Source organism: Podarcis vaucheri, assembly GCF_965113315.1.
Source record: "Podarcis vaucheri genome assembly, chromosome: 15".
NCBI lineage: Eukaryota > Metazoa > Chordata > Lepidosauria > Squamata > Lacertidae > Podarcis > Podarcis vaucheri.
The window spans coordinates 23,096,685-23,117,207 of NC_138753.1; the positions used below are offsets into that span (position 1 = coordinate 23,096,685).

Here is a 20,523-nt window from a genome sequence, read left to right on the forward strand (position 1 = left end):
CCACCTTGCCGTGGGAAGGGGAGGCTGCCGCAGTTGCTGCTGCTTCGGGATAGCTGCCTGCTATCCGGCGATTCCCATGGTGGCAGGGCGGGCGAGCAAGCGAGAGGGCAAGGGCTTGGAACGGAGTGGGTGGGAAGCCGCTGCTTGGCTGCCTCCCGTGCAGCCGCAGCCGCCACAACCATACCCAGCGTTTAAGACGATCCCCGACTTTGGAGATGATTTTTCGGAGTTCAAAAGTCATCTTATACGCCAGAACATAAGGTACATTTTACCGTTGTGCAATAGGCTAGTTTCTACACACACAACCTTCTCTATCCTCCATCCAGGCATGCAAGATGGATTTTCGTAGTTCAAGGGCGCATTCCAGGAAGGTTAAAAACACTCAAGGAGGCTGCTAAGCAGGACCGGTGAGGGGTTTCGCAGAGGGAGAGTTCCGAGAGCCAGACAGAGAATTATGGAGGGCCACATTTGTCCCCCGGGCCTGCAATTCCCCACCCCTGGTTTAAATCAACAAGAGGCCTTCCATTTCAAGCTTCCATAGCAATGCATAAAAGAATTAAAATATTAACATCTCATCTGTAATGCGTATGCATGCACACACACACACATACTAAAACAATGACATAAAATTGTGTGGAACCAACAGTGGCGTAGCGTGGGGGGTGCAGGGGGGGCCGGCCGCACCGGGCGCAACATCTGGGGGTTAGGGTTAGGGGGCGCAAATCCACGGGTTAGGGGGCGCAAATTACTTGCCTTGCCCCGGGTGCTGACAACCCACGCTACGCCACTGGGAACCAAAACAGTCTAATGGAGATTGTGCATCCTCAGCACTAACTGAATTCTGACTGACTGTGGGGAGGAGGAAGAAACCCTGGAGAAGAAGGAAGAAGGGAAAACAACCCAAAGAGAAGGACTTCGCCCTACAACTTTTTGTTGCAGGTCCAACCTTTGTACGCCAAGGTTTTATTTCTCTTATCCAGGGAGATCATGAAATGGAATAAACAGAACCATGATCGTCAGTGGTCAAGAAATACCTGCTGTCTTTCCTCGGTAGAAGATCTTCATGTCCATCACACCATTGAGATGCTCAACCAATGTCTCCATTTTGGACCCGCTATGTTTGGAGGCTCTGAAAATGCTCAGCTGCGACCAATCGTTCCAATAGATTTCATTCTGAAAAGCAAACCTCTTATCTTTTAAGCAATAACGTTTGATGAGAATCGCAACTGCAGATAAGCTAAAACACACACACACACACAAATGAAACCAAGCAAAGCAAGTACCATTTAGATATATGAACGCAACAATAATACTTAACATTATATTATAGATTTCAAGCGTCACGTACATTATCTCAGTTATCTTTAAAACAGCTCTGCAATGTAAATCAGTGTTGTTATCGCCATATTATAGATTGGGGACTGAGGCTTGGCTGAGGCTACCTTATGAATTTGTGGGTGAAATGAGATTTGAGTCAAAGCCATCCCAGGTCACTGCTTGTACACCGAACCACTACACTGTGCCATTTCATTCCATTGCACTACTTTTGAGACGGTAAGAGGGAGGGTTGTATCTCAGCAGCAGAGGGTCTGCTTTGTATGCAGAAGGTCTCAGGTTCAATCCATAAGGCAGATGGAGAAAGCTTGTTTTCTCCTGCTCCAGTGGGCAGGATTCAAACCAAAGGCTTCAAGCTACAACAAAGGAGATTCTAATGAAACAGAAGGTAGAACTTTATGATGGTCAGAGCTGTTTGAGAGTGCCTTGGAAGGTGATGGACTCTCCTTCTTTGGAGGTTTTTAGGCAGAAGCTGAATAGTCTCGTCTGCCATGGATGCTTTAGTTGAGATTCCTGCATTGTAGGAGGTTGGACTAGATGAGGGGTCCCTTCCAACTTTATGATCTTATGTCCCGGGTCCAATGCCTGGCATTTCCAGGTTGGCCTGAGTGTGAATCCTGTTTCAAATCCTGCAGAGAGCTGCTGCCAGTCAGCCTGGACCAGGCATAAGCAAACTCCGGCTTTCAAGATGTTTGGGACTACAATTCCCATCATCCCTAGCTAACAGGACCAGTGGCCAGGGATGATGGGAATTGTAGTCCCAAACATCTGGAGGCCTGGCCTGGACGATACTGAGCTAGAGGGGCCAACAGTCAGACTCGGTGTAAGGTAGCTTCCTATGTCCCTGTGGGATTCTTCCTTTTTCAAAATAATTAAGCACGTTGTCGAGTTGGCTGCTCCAGAACCAGTCAGGGCCATGGCAGCCCTCAATCCAAAGCAATCAATTATTGTTCCATTATCCCCTCCCTGACTCCATCTATTATGGCCTTCGCAAATGTGATGCCCTCCAGATGTTAACTAATCCAAGGAATCGCAGAATCGTTCAATGGGGACAGAGCTTGGAGGTCAGCTAGTCTACAAACACAAATACACCCAGCAAGCATGGCCAAACTGGGCCCTCCAGCTGTTTTGGGACTACAACTCCCATCATACCTAGCTAACAGGACCGGTGGTCAGGGATGATGGGAATTGTAGTCCCAAAACAGCTGGAGGGCCAAGTTAGGCCATGCCTGCACTAATGCAAGCCCTGCAATGCAGGAAAAAAGAGAAGAAGAGTTTGGATTTGATATCCCGCTTTATCACTACCCTAAGGAGTCTCAAAGTGGCTAACAATCTCCTTTCCCCTCCTCCCCCACAACAAACCCTGGAGAGCTATTGCCAATCACAACAGGCAACAGTGGGCAAGATGAGGTGGTATAAGGCAGTTTTTCCATATGCAAACAGAGGAGGAATTTCGCCATCAAAGCTTCCTGTTGGTATGGAGCAGGCAGGACCAAAACTGAGGAGAAGGAGGAGGAGGAAGGGAGGTTCTTCCCACTGTAAGGGGCAAGGTAAAGGGTAAAGGGAAGCCTGACCATTAAGTCCAGTCGCAGGCGACTCTGGGGTTGCAGTGCTCATCTCTCTTTACTGGCCAAGGGAGCCAGCATACAGCTTCCGGGTCATGTGGCCAACATGACTAAGCCGCTTTTGGTGAACCAGAGCAGCGCACGGTAACGCCGTTTACCTTCCCGCCAGAGCAATACCTATTTATCTACTTGCACTTTGTCGTGCTTTCATCAAACTGCTAGGTTGGCAGGAGAAGGGACTGAGCAACGGGAGCTCACCCTGTCGCAAAGATTTGAACCGCCGACCTTCTGATCAGCAAGTCCTAGGCTCTGTGGTTTAGACCACAGCGCCACCTGCGTAAGGGGCAAAGCTGTACCTAATTTGCACATCCCTCCTCTATATTGATAAAAAAATCAGGACTGTGATGCTTTCACTAGACAAGCTCTGCAAAAAAAACAAAAAAAAAACCCCGCAGATATTCTTGTTTAACAAGCAATATAATTGCCATATATTACTCTCAGTTCTCGCTGTGCTTGCAAGGACATCCTGTACAGAAGGACATCTTTTCTTTATCAGGTTGCCAGGGGCAACCCCATAACCTTGATCTGGACAAGGGTACCCAGAGGGGGATTGGAAACTGGCTGACTGGAACACAACTTTTATGGCTTGTACACAAACATTAAACACTTTCTGTGTTTAATGGGATCAATTAGTCCACCCTAACTGATTTCAGCAATAGCATTAAGGTTGTTAGTTATACCAATAGAGTGACGTGGGTTTCTCTGGGAGTGCCATGTCAATGCACCTTCCTTCCTATCAGGGCCAGCCTGGAACCAGAAGTGGATTGATCTCTTCAGAGGAGAGTGAGAGGGGACCCCATCATGGGGGGTAGTCAACCAACAACTTCACCTCATCACCCCCAGGATAATCTGCAAAACTGGCACCTATCCACATTTATTTTTTTCTGCATTTGTAAGAAATGGATTTTGACCAAACTGCAGGAAGCAGTGGAAGACAGAAGTGCCTAACGTGCTCTGGTCTATGGGGTCACGGAGAGTCAGACACGACTAAAAGACTAAACAACAACAACAAGAAATGGATATTTTTGTGTGAAAGCATCCACACTTTGGAACTCCCTGCCTATTGACATCAACCAGGAATCTTCACAGTATTCTTCTCAGTACCTGCAAACAACATTTTTGCTCAGGCGAGGCTCTCCAGATCTCTATAAGACCAACATGTGTTTTAACCTGCTTTTAAGCTCAACTGGTCTTAATCATATTTTGCTTTTTAAAAGGATCTGGTTTTTTAAAACTGCACTTCTATTGGGCGCTTATTTTCATTTATTTAGAAAACTGCTTGGATGTTTTACTTACAATCAAGTTTACTTACAATATACGTTTCGAAGGATAGATAGATAGATAGATAGATAGATAGATAATGCTGCATCATTCCATGAATCTGCACAACCAGGGGGACTTCTGCCATCAATCCAATGAGCAGAAGGCCAAACTAGACAGGAGAAAGGTGGCTCTACATTTAAGTTGCAGGTTTGTTTGTTTTTAAACGCAAATACTATCAGCCAGAGAGGGCAGATAATTAATGGTCTCAGGGCATGCATTGGGTGGGTGGGATTTTAAGCCTTTCCTCCTCTGCTGTGGCCCAGAAGAAAATCTCTTACCTGAAGCTATTGTATATATATAAGTCATGATGGCTACATTGCCACCAGTATCAGAGACAGAATGCCTCTGAATGCCAGTTGATTGGAAATATGCTAGCAGATTTCCTGATGGCATCGGGTTGGCCACTGCTGAGAACAGGATGCTCGGCTAGACGGACCATTGGCCTGGTCCAGCAGGTTCTCCTTACGTCCTTATGTATTGGGAGGAAAATTCACCATTGGTGCCATGTGTGTTTCAATTCAAGAAACGGTGCCGAGTCTGAACCGACACCCAGGCTAGAAGGCACAGACTAGTAGCTGTCTTGTTCTGACTGCATCAAGCATTGTCTGCACTGATGATGGCAGCTCTCCAGGGTTTCAGAAAGGGGGCATTTCCAGCTCTGCTCCGAGACGCGGAAGATTGAAGCTGGGACTTTCTGCATGCAAGGTAGATTGCTGAGCTGGGCCCTTCCCCTAACTCCAGCTCCCATCAGCCCCAGCTCAGCATGCTGGGAGCTGCAGTCCAACAACATCCAAAGGGCTACAGGATCCCCATCCCTTCTCCAGCCCAGGATTTTGGTCCAAGAGAGAAACATGTTGGAGGAATAAAAAACGAAAGCTTTAAATGAAGGCGCTCAGTGAATACCTTAAAAACAGCGATGGCGTAAGGATGCGGGAGGCTGTCCAGGATTACTGATCTCTGCAAGCCGTTGAAATCGATGCGCTCGATCCTGTCCATGTAGGCTTCCGTCCAGTAGATCCAATGATCATCCACCGAAATGCCATTTGGCCACCTCACTCCCTCGGAGACAACGCAAGTCGGGGAAGAGCCGTCCATCTCACTGCGGTAAATGCCAGGCTTGGAGTCCCCCCAGTCTGTCCAGAACATCAGCCTGAGAAGGCAAATTACGGACGTTACAAGAGAATTATTGCTCTTCGGCACGTCCCTGGAGCAACCATAAGGAGCTGCCTTACCCCGAGTCAGACCTTCAGTGCACATCAGGGACAGAGATCCTGTGACTTTCCAGCAGCTGTTGGACTACAACTCCCATCATCCAAGATCACTGGCTATGCGGGCCAGGAGTGATGGGAAATGGAGTCCACCAATGGGCTACACTGACTGGCAGCAACAGTCAGACAGGGGCCTTTCCTAACCCTGCCTGGAGAGTCCAGGGACTGTACATGTATTAAATGCAAGTGCCCCATCACTGAACATCACCCCCCTTCCCTGAATTTAGGAGAAGGTCTCTCCTCCTGGTCAACGGAGAGAACTAGCTTCCAACTTCACTAGAGGGAGTGGTTTTCCCTGTCTTTCCAAAACAACCCTGTCTCTTGGGCAAGGAGAAGCATCTGTTCAAGGGTCTGAGAGCTCCACTCTTTCTCTCTGTGCTGAGACTGCCCTCTGGACACAGTGGAGAAAAATGTACTCCCTGTTACCAAAAGCAGTACTTTACACTCTGCATAAATGAATTGCACTCCGCGGTTACACAATCAATCAATCCAAATCTCTTTATTAAGGTCAATGAATGGCTGTTGTGGTTGGCATCTGTCTCGAGGGACAATGGAGTGCGCTTTCGGGGGTGAAATCAAACCACTGCATTAGCAGCACCGAAGTGACCTCCCCAGGGCGCAAGCCTGGGCAGGGTGTATGGAGGTCTTGGACTGCCCAGATGACCAGACCCGCCTCTCAACCTCACTGATGTAGTCCAAAGGAAAGCAGAGTGATAAGTTTGGCACCAGCAGGGCTGCAGGAGTTACCAATAAGAGGCATACCATCAACCATCGTAGGGACTCCACTACAAATTTGTGTAGGGTTTACTCCTTAGCCTTTTCTTTCCCCAAAGATATCTCTCAAGGCAGTGGAGGGTTTAGGATCAGAGCTTTCCATCTTCTAGATGGGCTATCTTCCTAGGTTGATGAGCCCCATCTTCCCCCTTCTGCCCTCTAGAGCATGGGCAGAAACAGTCTTCTTGGTGGTTGGTCAAGAGACTATTGGTCTTGTCCATTCAATCTGCCAGAGCCTGTCTTCGCATGGAGGGGAAATCCCTAACTCACTGAGGGTTAGAGACCCATTGGCTACCCTCATCTGGTTTAGCTGGCCAGTTGAAGCCATTTCCTGGGGTGTGGCCGCTGTTGCATGTTGGCAGCTTTTAGGAGCCACAGGTGAGAGCTGAGTGCAGGGTGGGGACCAAAGATGGAAAAACTAACCCAGGAGTACAATGTGTCCCCCACGAGAGGTACTCCTCCTTCCCTGACTCTGCATAAAATGAACAGTATTCAAAAAGAAACTGTACAAATATATAAAGTAATTCCAAAAAAAACAAAAGAATCATAACAATAACATCCCTACATGTTACCATATTACAGAAAAGGAGGTGTAGAAAAAAAACCCCCAGCAAGTTTGCTAAAATTAGTCTTTGGCGAGATTTTAAGTGCAGAAGCTTAATATTTAACCACCCTGAAAGAGGACGCATTAATTTCAGTCCTGCCCTTGCACCACTCACCCTCCCTGCAGCCCTGTGGAGCTGGCGACCATTCCGCCCAGGGTCTTACAAATCTGGCTGCTAGTGTTTCCGATGTCTCACTTACCCTTCTTTAGGTACCAGAGTCAAGGCTCGCGGCCGTTCAAGCACAGAGGAATCCAACACCGTAAGTCTCAAGTCTCCATCTGGGTTCGCGACCTAGTGTGACACCACAAAGAGGAGAAACAAGGAGCATATCTGGCTGTCATCATGGGCAGCAGCAGAAGCACTATTCCAGTACATAGGCTCATTCCAAAGGCTTATAGCCAAGGATGTGGATAGTGGGCACTATTCAATGCACGTGTTCCTTTAGCAAAGGATTTACGATTGCACGACAGAACTCGCTCCAATCCTTCTTCCCCGCAACCTCAATCTGCTCCAGAAGGTTGTAGGAACCCCCCTCCAATATATATATATATGGAGCACATGTGCAAATATGCATTGACAGAATGAGGTTTGGCAGGTCAGAAGTTGCCCACTCACTTCACCAGCTTCATAAAGGAGGAAGATGGAGCTTTTCGTTGTTGTTGCTGAACAACTGGGAGCCAGGATCTCTTCCCAAACTGCTGCCAACTACCCAGAGATCTACTGGTAGCTCCGAATCCCATCTCTGCCCACCCCAGCCTTGTACTCCCAACCTGACCAAAGCAGGAAGCAGAAGGTTGTAACGCTGCCCTATGCCACTGGCTCTACTGATATAGACAGGTAGTTAAACGCACAGCAAAAGCCTGAACACACTCTGTAAAAGCACAGCAAACAGCTTCCTGCCACTAACTTGGATTAAAATGTCCGTTGATTCAGCCTTCTTGTCACCTGTATACCAAGCCTTATTGGGGCAAATGGGTTGGTTACCAGGAAGCAGCTGGAGAGAAGGGGTGGGGAATATCAGCTCACAGGTGGGCCAAGGCTGACAGAGGGGGCGATGGCAAACTATTTTCAACATCCAGGCTGTGGGAAATGCTCCTCACGTGGCCAAAACGGCCCCACTCATAAGCTTTACAGGACGGTAACAAAATACATTCAGATACATAGCTCGCAGGAGAACTTAATTTTCCCTTAAGGTCAACCTGTGCTCTGCCTAGTCTGCCTTCTCGGGCCTGGTGTCATCCAGGTGTTTTGGACTACAACTCCCATCAGCCCTGCCAAGCATGGCCAATGGCCAGGCATGATAGGAAACAGAACCCTGTGGCTCTGTGCACAGATGCGCCAAATGGCGAGGGCAGTGAAGCTTCTGCAGTGGCCCTGCCTGTCTTGGCTGGCCACTAGCTCTCCTTGACAGGAAGGGCTATAAAAGCTTCAGGGTGGAACTCTGCCTGGACAGTGATAGTCTTTACTGGCTCTTGGCTTAATTTATTATTTTGACTTCCTGGGTTTGACGCTCCCGGCTTCCACTGAGCTCCAAGAGGTGCTGCTGCTTTGGGCAACAACACATCCAGGTTGCGCAGAGACACATACCTCGATTTTTGGAATGCCAGCGTTCACCCAGTACAGCAGCTGGCTGATGGGTTCAAAGGCCAACGCTTCGACCGTCTCCAGACCAGTGCTGACAATGATCTCCTGTCCCGAGCTCCCATTAAGACACAGACGCTGAAAATAAATAAGAACAAGGAATCTAAAGCATCAATGAGTTCAATTCCTGTACAAGCACAGAGAAAATCAAAGGGGGACTGGAGATATAGAAAAAAAGCACATCCCTGGGCACCTTGAATCAAGCCTAGGAAAAACTTTTTTTCCACCTGGAACACTTTCTGGGGGACACATGCTGGCGGTAGGTGAGGCAAATTTGAGCGCAGCAGTGAGTGTAAACTGCACCTTTGTATCATAGCCTAGTTTCCACAGACACCCTTTTCTACTCAGGCAAGCAAGAAGCATCATCTGGCTCAGCTGTGAGCGCTGCTAGGACTGACACGGAACAAGGGCAGGGCCTTTTCGGTGCTGTCCCCTTCCCACCTTTAGAATTCTCTCCCCCAGGGAAATATGCACAGTCTTGCAATGGCTGGTTTCAATGTGCTGTGCTTGGAAAATGTTTCAGCTGCTGCTGGTTTGTAAAAAGATTACTGCTGTTTTTATGGGTTACAAAATGAAAAAAAATATATATCTATAAACACACATATTTTGAAAATCAGGTCAAAAAACTATTTAAAGCTATTCAGTAAAGTTTTTGCCTGGCTTGGATGTGTCCTTGAACTCCGATCTTGTCTCTTGCTTGCCTGGACGGAGGGACATGTGAATGTGTCTATAAAGTACCCTAGTGTGCAAAGGTGAAATTTATATCCATTGCCCCACCCACTTTTGCCTCTGGCCCTGCCCACCACTGGCATGTGGCCCCTGCAAGGCTGCCGAGAAGGGAATGTGGCCCTCAGAATGAAATAGGCTCCCTATGATATCTAACTCATTTTTAAGAGCGTTGGATAGCTCCATTGGTTAGAGAGTGGCACTGACAATACCAAGGTTGCAGGTTCGATTCCCGTAAGGGACAGATGCATATTCCTGCATTGCAGGGGGTTGGCAAGATGATCCTCAGGGTCTCTTCCAACTCTATGATATCCCTGCATCTTTGCCTACCATCTTTGATCCTTGACCAAAAGCGATAGCCTGTCCTAGGAGGCCCTGTTCTCTAAAACAGCCCCCAACATTACGCCCTTGCTAATCCATATGGCTGCAACTCTCCCTGGGACTCCTAGACGACACCACTTTTCTTCAAAAACTTTCACCAAAGAAGCTCAGAAGGCAAAACTCACCTGGATGATGTCTAGCGTCACATCGGCCCAGTACAAACAGTTGCGGTCATAATCAAAGTCAAGCGCCACCGCCCCTCGCAACCCCGTCAGCGGCAGCTCTTCGCTGATCCCAGAGGAGAGGTCGTATCGGTGGATGGAGTACCGTGTGGTATAGAGAATGAATTCATTCTCCTCTGCAGACAAAGCAGACAAGAGAACATTGGATGCAGCCTTTGGTCTCCACCTCCTCTGGCTAGAACAGTTGCTCTGGTTGGTGGTTCTAGTGGGGGCAGGAACTGTCTCCTTCCCACTTACCTGCTAATGGACATGGTACAGATTCCCCTTCCAGCCGAGCCTCGACGTCCCCCCCTGAGCAAGTGTCTCCAGAGATCTTGCGGTAACTAACACAGAAAAGTGAAGGGTGTTAATGCTGCAGTCCTGCTCTGCGTCCACTGATTGCGCAGGCTCTCCTTATGTTCTTATCAAAGCACACTGACTTGGTAGCCAGTCCCACTGAGACCCGTAGGAAGAACAAACCCATTCCCTCTTAAACCTGTTCCTTCTTCTGAATCCATTTGGAAAGAATGGCATCATGAAGGGAAAAGGTAAAGGTAAAGGACCCCTGGACGGTTAAGTCCGGTCAAAGATGACTATGGGGTGCGGCACTCATCTTGCTTTCAGGCCAAGGTAGCTGGTGTTTGTCCACATACAGCTTTTCCGGGTCATGTGGCCAGCATGACTAAACCGCTTCTGGCACAACGGAACACCGTGACGGAAACCAGAGGTCACAACAGCACCGTTTACCTTCCTGCCACAGCAGTACCTATTTATCTACTTGCACTGTTGTGCTTTCGAACTGCTAGGTTGGCAGGAGCTGGGACAGAGCAACAGGAGATTCAAACTGCTGACCTTCTGATCAGCAAGCCCAAGAGGCTCAGTGGTTTAGACCACAGCGCCACCCACGTCCCTATCTTATCTTACATGAAAACATGACCCACCTTTCACATATAACCAACTATCCTACTTACAGTGAGGTAGGCGAACTGTGGCCCTCCTGTGGCCTTTTGAGGGAGAGCAGTATATAATGTTAATAATAATAATAATAATAATAATAATAATAATAATAAAAATAAATAAATAAATAAATAAATAAATAAATAAATAAATAAATGATAAATGCATGCCACCAGGGCAGTCACCTACCCTCTAGTCTTCTTGTAAGTTGAACCAATGGGACACGGCACAGGGGGGGAAGATGGTTTGCCGGCAAATTCGGGGTCTGGTACACAAACTTCTAATGACAAGTCTTCGCTCAACTTGAAGCCAAAGTCACTGAGCCAGGAAAAAGCAGAGGCGAGGGGCAAGGGGAGGAGAGGAGAATGTGCCCTTCAAGTGTAGGTTTATATACATATGTATTTATATAACTACTTTTTTACAATTAGGAAAAAAAGCTAAAGCACCAAATGTTCTGGAAATGCAGCTATTTAAACGAAGGCTCTTATTAGCAGAATTCAAATATCTCACAATATGCCCTTTTTCACTGGAGGACCTGTGAACATGTTAATGCATCCCAGGAGGCCTTGCCAGCTGGCAGCTACACAGCCCGAGAGCCAGATGCTGAAAGAATTTATCTTTACGCCCCCTCCCACCTGCCCTTGCCAAAAATTAATTTCATTTGCTTCTCCATGATGGACTTTCTTTCTTTCTGATGCTAGCTCCACCGCATTTTAATCAGAGTGCAGTACAAAATGAATTAACCCGCAATTACACCTGCAAGAAAGTCCGTATTCCAATGTACATACAGAGAGAGAACTCACAAGGACTGTGTAAAGTAAGTTAGGCCAGGCATGGGGAATCCACACCTGGCTCACCAGCTCTTCTCATCTGGCCCATTCTAGCCTGTTCTGCTGATGCGTGGGGCCTTCAAACCATCTCAGTTCAGGTACACCAAGTGGATCTCATTGAGAACTAGACACCAAAACTGAAACCCTACACAAAGCAGAACTGAACCCCACCTGGTGGTGCACATGGAGCTCAATCCTGCTTTGTGCAGCATCTTCATCTCCTGGTGGGCCAATTTTGACGGCTGGACCACCCACCTGCTAATCACCTGGTTTTCAATATGACATCAGAAGATTTGACAGTGGGTGATCCAACCCACCAGTAAAGTTGGCCCATGGGGTAGGAGGGATAAAGTTCTGGCCCAGTATTACCCAGAGAACTTCATTGCTGAAGGAGAACATCAACCCAAGTCTTGTCGAGCTTGGTCCAACGCTCTTCCCACCAGCTTACCTCTGTACACGTGCTCTAGAACAGGCAATCCCTAACAGTTCAGCAACAAGAAATTTATTATAGAGGTTGGCCATGGGAGGATTGGCTTGTGTGGCGAAATACACATGCAGTCCACAGGCCACTGCCAGGGAAACAAAATGGCCCCGGGGAATGCCAAAGCTCCAAGTTACAGTAATAGTTATTTCAACAAGCTCCATTCACCTCAAGGGGTTTTCTTCTTCCAGTGAAGTTCTTCAAATATCAAAGTGGTTGTATGCTACCCAAGAACTACTTGCTTTCTGCAATATGGGTCCACTGAGGCCCAAACCACTGTCAAAATTTATCCAAGGTAACTGGTAGCTGTGTTAATTAATTCCAGCATTTTTACTTTTATCTTGTGGCTAAGTCTGCCTTGAATTATATTGAATAATTCATTGGATATAATAAATTCCTCTCCAAAAAACAACACATGCACACCGAAATCTACTCTAGATCACCTTGACTTTTGTTTTATTGGATAGAAAGTCACCTTGTACTTTTGAGGAAAGTTGTGTTGGTTGGTTTTTAAAAGCTGTTTTAAATATCATATTAAGGGACACTTCACAGCAATCCATCAGTAGTTTCTGACAAAGCGTCAATACCTCAAAATCCAGCAACCAAAATTCCATTTTCTTTTAGCCCCTCACCCACAGACCTAAATTCCCAATATCTGAGGTTGTCATTCCCCTGTGTTGATGAATATTTAAATACCCACAGCCTAGTGAGTTCTCCCCTTAACTCACCAGGTGACCATTAGTCAAGCCAATTCCTTGCAAGGCCTCCTTATCTGTAATATGGGCAGAATAATACTAATAATACTCACAGAGTATGTACCAAGGATGACAACATGACGATGTATGCAAGCCCCTCTACACATGCCAAAATGCTATATAAATGCTAAGGTATTAATAATCCCTTGTTCAGTTTGAGTGCTCAAGGCCAACTGATCAGTGGGAGTTATGCGCTCATAATTACACAAGGAACTGCAGCCAACATTCCCTCGGGAAGCTGCCTTCATTTGAAGGAAAAAGTGACAAGGCAATAATAATTGCTCGTCTCTATTTCTGGATGCTCCAACAATCTCAGCTAAAACCTCATTTGTGGTGGTGGGGGGAAAAGGATACTCCCCACTGCGCTTTCCTATTTAGATTACCCAGTCAAGCCAAAAGATACCCAGCACTCAAATAAGCTGGGTCTGTTCAGTGAGCATTCATTCTGGTTTGTTTGTGGGCAGATTATACGGTGCTCCCTTCGCGATAAGTCACAGCCAAGCCCCCTTCCAAGATTATACAATAATTTGACAATTATACAATAATAATAATTTTGGGGGCACTGTAACAAACTGCACAGATCTCCATGTGTTGCCTTTCAGCTATACCTACTATTTTCAGTGCACGTAACATGGGCTAATCGTTCAGCGTGATTTACGTTCGAGTTTTCCTTGAAGTTCCAGCGTATGCAACAGAACTTGCACGCCATTCTTTTGAAATGGCTCAGTATTTTCAGTGTTCCTAAATGTTTAGCCTTGGAGCTTAAGACGGCTGAAAAGCCCCCTTTCATGCTGATTGGGTGGCTCTAGGAGGCTGAAGATAGGGACCCTTCAGCAGGAATAATAAGGATCCTGCAACCCCAGATTATTACACCACTGCTGAGGCTCTGCCAAGCAAGTGTTATCCAATGCTCTGCAGTGCATTTCCCTGTCAATTTCCATACAGCAAAATGTCTGATTTTTTTATTTTATTTTTGGCAGGGGGTGGGGGAGGGAAGATTTGGAAGAGCTTCAAATCAACTTTAAATGTACACCCTATGTGATTGAATCCCACCCAAAAAGAGAAACAGCCATTAAGTGCCCTTCATTGCTGACATTTACCATACTTTTTCGTGTATTTCTTTAAAAATTATTCTAAAAAGTGGGGGTTGTATACATGGATAGTGCATAGGGTGGACGTTTGATTGGTTGCTGTCAGCGGCTATTGGGAGTGTTATTGGTTGCTGCGTCAATTGCTGGTGTTGATTGGCTGATGCCGCAACAATTGGGCAGGCAACTGGCAGTTTCTGCCAGCGAGGGGACAGACGAGAGGCAGATTTTCAGCAATCCCCCCACCAAAAGAGCTCAACAACTCTGTGCCATCTCCCCCCCCCCATTTTCTTAAATTTGAGTCCCTCAAAATAGGGGGCGTCTTATACATGGTGGCGTGTTATACATGGAAAAATACGGTAATCTGAGCTGCAGTCCACAGGGAACTTAATGAACTCACCATTCATAGTCCTCTCTGGTGCAAGAACAGTTGGAGACCATGACTGGGCGATCAAAGTCTTCACCGTTGAAGCAAGTCGCATGGGGAGTTCGCCTTTTGAAGACCGTCTTGTGTCCCAGGAGACACTCATTGCCTCTCTCGTCAGAGGGGGACCACAGTTTGTAGTCGTTTTCAGTGCAAGGCACCCCTATGCAATGAACAAGCAACATTAGATGGGGTGAGGAGGAGGACAGCAAAGGGTTTGTGCGTCTAAACGTAAAGTGGGTTCACCATGTCATGAACTCAACATATCCACTTTCAAAGGGGGGGGGCTGCAAGACGTAAACACAAATTTCTCTTAACAAGCATTTTTAATGTGGGTTTGACTATTTGAACATTTTTGTACATAATTTTCCCCAATGCAATTTTTTATGTTTTTGTTTTTTTACCAACCTTTGCATTTTTATGCACCCTTTTTGCCCTAGTTTATGAATTTTTTGTACACATCGCTTGGCTGGAGAACTACATTGCAAAATTAGATTTCTCAGGATGGTTGTGTTTCTGCTGATGTGATGTTTCACAAGGTGTGAATTAGGCAGGTCCAACCTTAAATGCGAGCTGAATCAAATTTCTCCCCCATACCTACCACGACAGACAGCAACAAACCTATTCCACAGAACATTCCTTGGAGTGAGTCATGTATCTTATTTATATTTCAAACCCATTTGGGCTGCCAAGAAGCTCCACTTAGAACACTTACAGTTTTAGAAGGCATCAGTTCTACATTTTAGTCAAGCTCGTTCTTCTGCCATGTTTAACTGCTTCTCCTGTTTCCAGATGTGATTGCATGCCAGTATTTTAAACACCTAAAAAAGCTATGGTTTTCCCAGTAGTGGTGTATGGAAGTGAGAGCTGGATCATAAAGAAGGCTGATTGCCGAAGAATTGATGCTTTTGAATTATGGTGTTGGAGGAGACTCTTGAGAGTCCCATGGACTGCAAGAAGATCAAACCTCTCCGTTCTGAAGGAAATCAGCCCTGAGTGCTCACTGGAAGGACAGATCCGGAAGCTGAGGCTCCAATACTTGGGCCACCTCATGAGAAGAGAAGACTCCCTGGAAAAGACCCTGATGTTGGGGAATATGGAGGGGACAAGGAGAAGGGGACGACAGAGGACGAGATGGCTGGACAGTGTTCTCGAAGCTACCAGCATGAGTCTGACCAAACTGCGGGAGGCAGTGGAAGACAGGAGGGCCTGGCGTGCTCTGGTCCATGGGGTCACGAAGAGTCGGACATGACAACTGAACAACAACAATTTTAAACACCCATATAAGCGGAATTTCGGGACTGGAAATTTCTCCTGCCTCCCACTCCCCACAAATCTATGCCACCACATATGAAGCTGCCTTATACCATTAGCCCATCTAGTTCAGTACTGTCTACACAGACTGGCAGCAGCTCCCTGAAGGATTTGAGACAGGGTTCTCTCCCAGTCCAACCTGGAGATGCCGGGGATTGAACTTGTCACATAGAATCATAGAGTTGGAACCCAAGGGTCATCTAGTCCAACCCCCTGCAATACAGAAATCCTACCTACAGCTGTCCCTGGGTGGGCTCAAACCATCAACTTTCTGGTTAACAGCCAGATGCACTGAACAATTGTGCCACCTGAGAATCACCCTCAGTGAGCATGGCCAGTGGTTAAACATGCTGGGATTTGTAGTTCAGCAGCCTCTGGAGGGCACCATTTTGGCTACCCCTCAATAAGGCAGTTTATAATTTTATTTACTGGCAAATTTATAATCTGTGCTTTCATTAAAAAACAGAGCAAGGCCAAGTCTAATATATAATGATAAAAATCAACAAAAGACTTGTAAAAAACATCAAATGAATACTGACTGAAAGAAAAATAATATTGTAGAGTCCTGTCTAAACAAAAGACTTCCGCAGGAAGGAAGGTGTACTTCCTAAATGAGTCTCCTAAATATATGAATATCCAGTGAAGATTAAATTAAATTAACCAGGCTTTAGGCTGGCTGACATCCAACACCTTTTAAAAATGTGTTTATGGGTTGTTCTTGTTTTTATTATGTATTTTGTGTTTTTATATTGTGATTTTATGTTGTGAACCACCCCGAGACCTGAGGGTATAGGGCAGTATAACAACAACAACAACAACAACAACAACAACAACAACAACAACAACTCAAACAGTCCTTTCCTCTCACCAAGGAACCATTGGAGTTATAATTCTATGAGGGAGGATACATAACAGAGATGTCTCAGTGCCAAAATGCAATATCCAGAATACAGTCATACCTTGGAAGTCGAACGGAATCCATTCCGGAAGTCCGTTCGACTTCCAAAACATTCGGAAGCCAAAGCACGGCTTCTGATTGGCTGCAGGAAGCTCCTGCAGCCAATTGGAAGCCAATCAGAAGCCACGGAAGGCTCATTGGATGTTCGGGTTCCAAAGAACATTTGAAAACTGGAACAGTTACTTCCAGGTTTGCGGCATTCGGGAGCCAAAACGGCCAAGTACCAAGGCATTCGGGATCCAAGGTACAACTGTACTTCTACAGGATAATTCTACGACACTAAAATGTGCAATACTCAGACCCCCTCTGCAGAACTTTGAGGGACACCAAACAGCAACTCCCTCACTCACCAAGCACATCCGTGGTGTTGATCTGCAGGATGAGCCAGCTGTGCCTATTCTCCTTGTAAGAGCCAAAGATGGTGAATACGGTGCTTTTCTCCCCAGGCTCCGTCAGGAGGCCGTAAACAAAGACTGGCTTCTCCGAAAAGGTGAACACCTTCCAGGTCTCCCCTTCGTTTGTGCTGTACCTACACAGAGAGAATGGCAGGTCAAGGCTGTTCAATGTTCACTTTTGCTCTACTCCTGTAATCAATACAAAGTAAAATCTAGACCGGTGTTTCCCAAACTTAGGCCTCCAGCTGCTTCCGGACTACAATTCCTATCATCCCTGTCTTGCTAATTAGGGGCGATGGGAGTTGTAGTCCAAAAACAAGTTTGGGAAACACTGATCAGGACCTGTTGATCTCTTGAGCACATGCTCAACAGGGACAACCTGTTCCTGCCCAAAGGCTAAAAGAAGAAGCCCGGGGGTGGATCTCCACAGAGATGGCATTCCAGTCTCAGTCCCACCACTGAAAAGGCCCTGCCTCACATATATCCTTTTGTGCCCCTGCCCAAGTGCCCCTGTTACAATCAAAATCAGAGCTCGGACCAGCTGCTTTCAGTTTTTTAAAAAGGGGTGAAAGAGGCCCAAATATAGAACTTCTGTTTTAGTCTTCAATTTCTTCCTGAAGCACAGCATGAGAAGTGTCAGTTTCCCACTTTCAACGTATGTAGATAACTTAGAAAATTTTAGGTGCTTTGTGATGCTAGGTAGCCTCCAGTGCTAGCCCTACTTAGAGCAGACCCACAGAAATCAAGGGGCACGAGTCATTTGAGTCCATTGATTGCAATGGGTCTAACTCCTGAGTGGATCTAGCATTGAAGGCAGCCCGTTGTTCATAGCTACAGGAAAAGCAGCAATAGCTACAGGCATTGTGATGCAAATCTGAACGGCAATTTGGATGGATTGTTTGTTCTTGAGAGCAATCTGCTGCAAACGTTTTTTCTACAAACTGTAGTAAAATTCCAGATTCTCTAGCTCACCACTGCCACCTCTAAAAGCTCAGTGCCAGGTGGAATGGGGGGAGAGGAATCACATCACTTCTCAATTCTTCAAGCTCTCCATTGGTAAAGCTTCAGTATAACAAATCACAACAATCCTTCCCTATGTGGCCTAAAGGAAATCAAGTGGAGAGCTAATTATCGGCTATTCTACTGCTTTCTGTTAGCTCAGATTCAGCAGCCTATTTGCCCATGGAACTTACTTGAGCTGGTTTGACTCTGTGCCCTGTGTTACCGCCATGAGGATCCCTCCATGGTCGCCCCATGAGTAATAATGGGGTCCGGACAGGACCTGAAGAAAGAAGAAAAACAGGGGCGCATGAGTGGAAGAAGGCTGGAGGCTAGAGAGGGCGATATCAGCTTTTCAACATTGCAGTGTATCATCAGCCAAACATCGCGGTTTGGCGATATACCGCAATGTAGCGTCTGCCCATTAAGGGAAATAGGAAGCCCTGAACACTTATTTTTTAGATGTCCTTTTTTACGATGAGGTGCGTAGAGATACCATCAACCCCCATCTGGTGAGGCTTGCTGACCTCCCGAACAAGCCTAAACTAAATTTTCTCCTCTTAGGCAAAAATCACAAGGTGACCCGAATAGTCGCCAGATTACGTGCGCAAATTTGTAGGCATAGAACACCCCTGGAACAAATAGATCACTAGGAAAACTGTCGTAGCTGACCTCCTGGGCATCCCAGGGGCAATCTGAATTTTAGTTTAACCTTAGGTCCTTTTGTGTTCATGCAACTATTTTAATTTTAATCTATAAGCTGTTATTGTATATTGTTTTAAATATCTATTTCATTCTTGTGAAAGCAGTCTAAGTTGTGCTGGTCTTTGACCGTAATAATAAATTATTACTATTACTATTACTATTACCGCAATGTAGAAAAAACAAGACGCTTTGGCCTCTGCCCGTGAGCTGAGGCAGTTTCACCCAGGCACTCTGCAAGGCATTATTAGTGGATTGCTTAATTTTATTGTCTACTTATTAATACAAAATGCTTTGATATAGCGTATTCCTATGCACACGCCTATTTAAATTTTGTCACGCCTTACAACTGTCAGTGAATTGTTATACACACTTTTCTGAGGCTTTGAGCTGCTTTGAGCAACTTGCCATGGAAAAGCAGCACAAAACTGAACTGTGATGATAGTCTATTAGTCGCTCCCAAGCCATTTTTATATATGGTATATGCTATAAGGCCAGTGGCATAAAAAGTAAAATCCCCATTTGCTTTGATTGGGCTATTTATATGACTACAGTTGTACCTTGGTTGACGAGCGCCTTGCGACTCGAACGTTTTGGCTCCTGAACGCCGCAAACCCAGAATTAAGTGTTCCAATTTGCAAACGTTCTTTGGAACCCGAATGTCTGGTGTGGCTTCCTGAAGACAATCGGAAGCTGTGCCTTGGTTTCCAAACTTTTTGGAAGTCAAACGAACTTCCGGAGCGGATTCCGTTCGACTTCCGAGGTATCACTGTATTCAGATTTGAATTACACCTTATAATTAGTGATTTGTTAGTCAATTGTAACTCAAACCTTTCTGAAGTAATGAGCCGCTTTACCATGGAAAATGCAACATACAACTGAACTGAGATGACAGAGCATTTGTCGCTCCCAAATAGTTTTCTCTATGATATACATTACAAGGCCAGAGACAGAAAAAAAATTCCCTGCCTGCTGCTGCTGTTGTCCTAGCAGCCTTGGTGCTGCCAAACCAAACCCACACCACTCTCAGAAAGGAAAAGGAGGTGACTCCGTTCACAGCATTTAAACACTTTGCAGATGTTAGAATGCGCCCTTAGACTAACATCCGTCTGGAGAGGCCTGCCACAAACCCCACTGCAGACCAGACCACCCAATCAGCCAAAAGCACTTGTAAAATTTGGGCCAAGCCCTACCCTGATGGAAGTTGGCCAAAACTCTTTGGCTGATCACACAGACATACTCTCTCCACACGCACACACCCCTTAAAAAAGAGAGAGAATCTCATTGACTATGTTTTCAAAGGCTAACAGCCAAACATAACACATGACAGTAAACCAGCCAGACTTCTTTTTTCAAAAGCTGTGATTTTGAGAAGAAAAAAATCCACACACATACACCCCAATTCGCTACAGATGCACAGCTCTCTTGCCATTAAATTCAAAAAGAGCTGTGCTTAATTTGCAAACTGAGAGGTGCAGGGATCCAAGTCATGGGCTCTAACCGGATTATTTCCTCCTAATCTGAGAGACATGGGAGAGCTGCTTGAAGGTACTCCGCAAGGAGAGAAAGGGCAGGAGGGCAGGGGACATGGCATGTGCTCAAGGAAACTCTTGTGGCTTCCTTTACGTCAGCAGTGGGGTACCTCAGGCCTGGGTTCAAGTGTGACCCCCCCCCGACCTCTCCATTTGGCCCCTTGGGACTCTCCTGAGGCCACAACTCCTCTCCCCAGACCACACCCCTCTCCTTTGCCCGGTTTTGCACCATTAGTATCCTTGCCTGGC

The 20,523-nt window shown here is 46.3% G+C and overlaps 1 protein-coding gene across 2 annotated transcripts in view; it reads right to left on the reverse strand.

Moving 5' to 3' along the window:
- The window catches only part of SORL1 (sortilin related receptor 1), a 114,692-nt gene that overhangs the window by 44,932 nt on the left and 49,237 nt on the right, over positions 1–20,523 (reverse strand). For both annotated transcript variants that reach the window (XM_082200926.1, XM_082200925.1), the window contains exons 12-21: positions 18,235–18,323; positions 16,997–17,175; positions 14,351–14,537; positions 10,986–11,114; positions 10,098–10,183; positions 9,804–9,976; positions 8,518–8,649; positions 7,130–7,221; positions 5,187–5,433; positions 1,035–1,173 (exon numbers count right to left, since the gene is read on the reverse strand). In XM_082200926.1, coding sequence (XP_082057052.1) covers positions 1,035–1,173; positions 5,187–5,433; positions 7,130–7,221; positions 8,518–8,649; positions 9,804–9,976; positions 10,098–10,183; positions 10,986–11,114; positions 14,351–14,537; positions 16,997–17,175; positions 18,235–18,323 — 1,453 coding nt within the window. The remainder of the gene's footprint in view (positions 1–1,034; positions 1,174–5,186; positions 5,434–7,129; positions 7,222–8,517; positions 8,650–9,803; positions 9,977–10,097; positions 10,184–10,985; positions 11,115–14,350; positions 14,538–16,996; positions 17,176–18,234; positions 18,324–20,523) is intronic.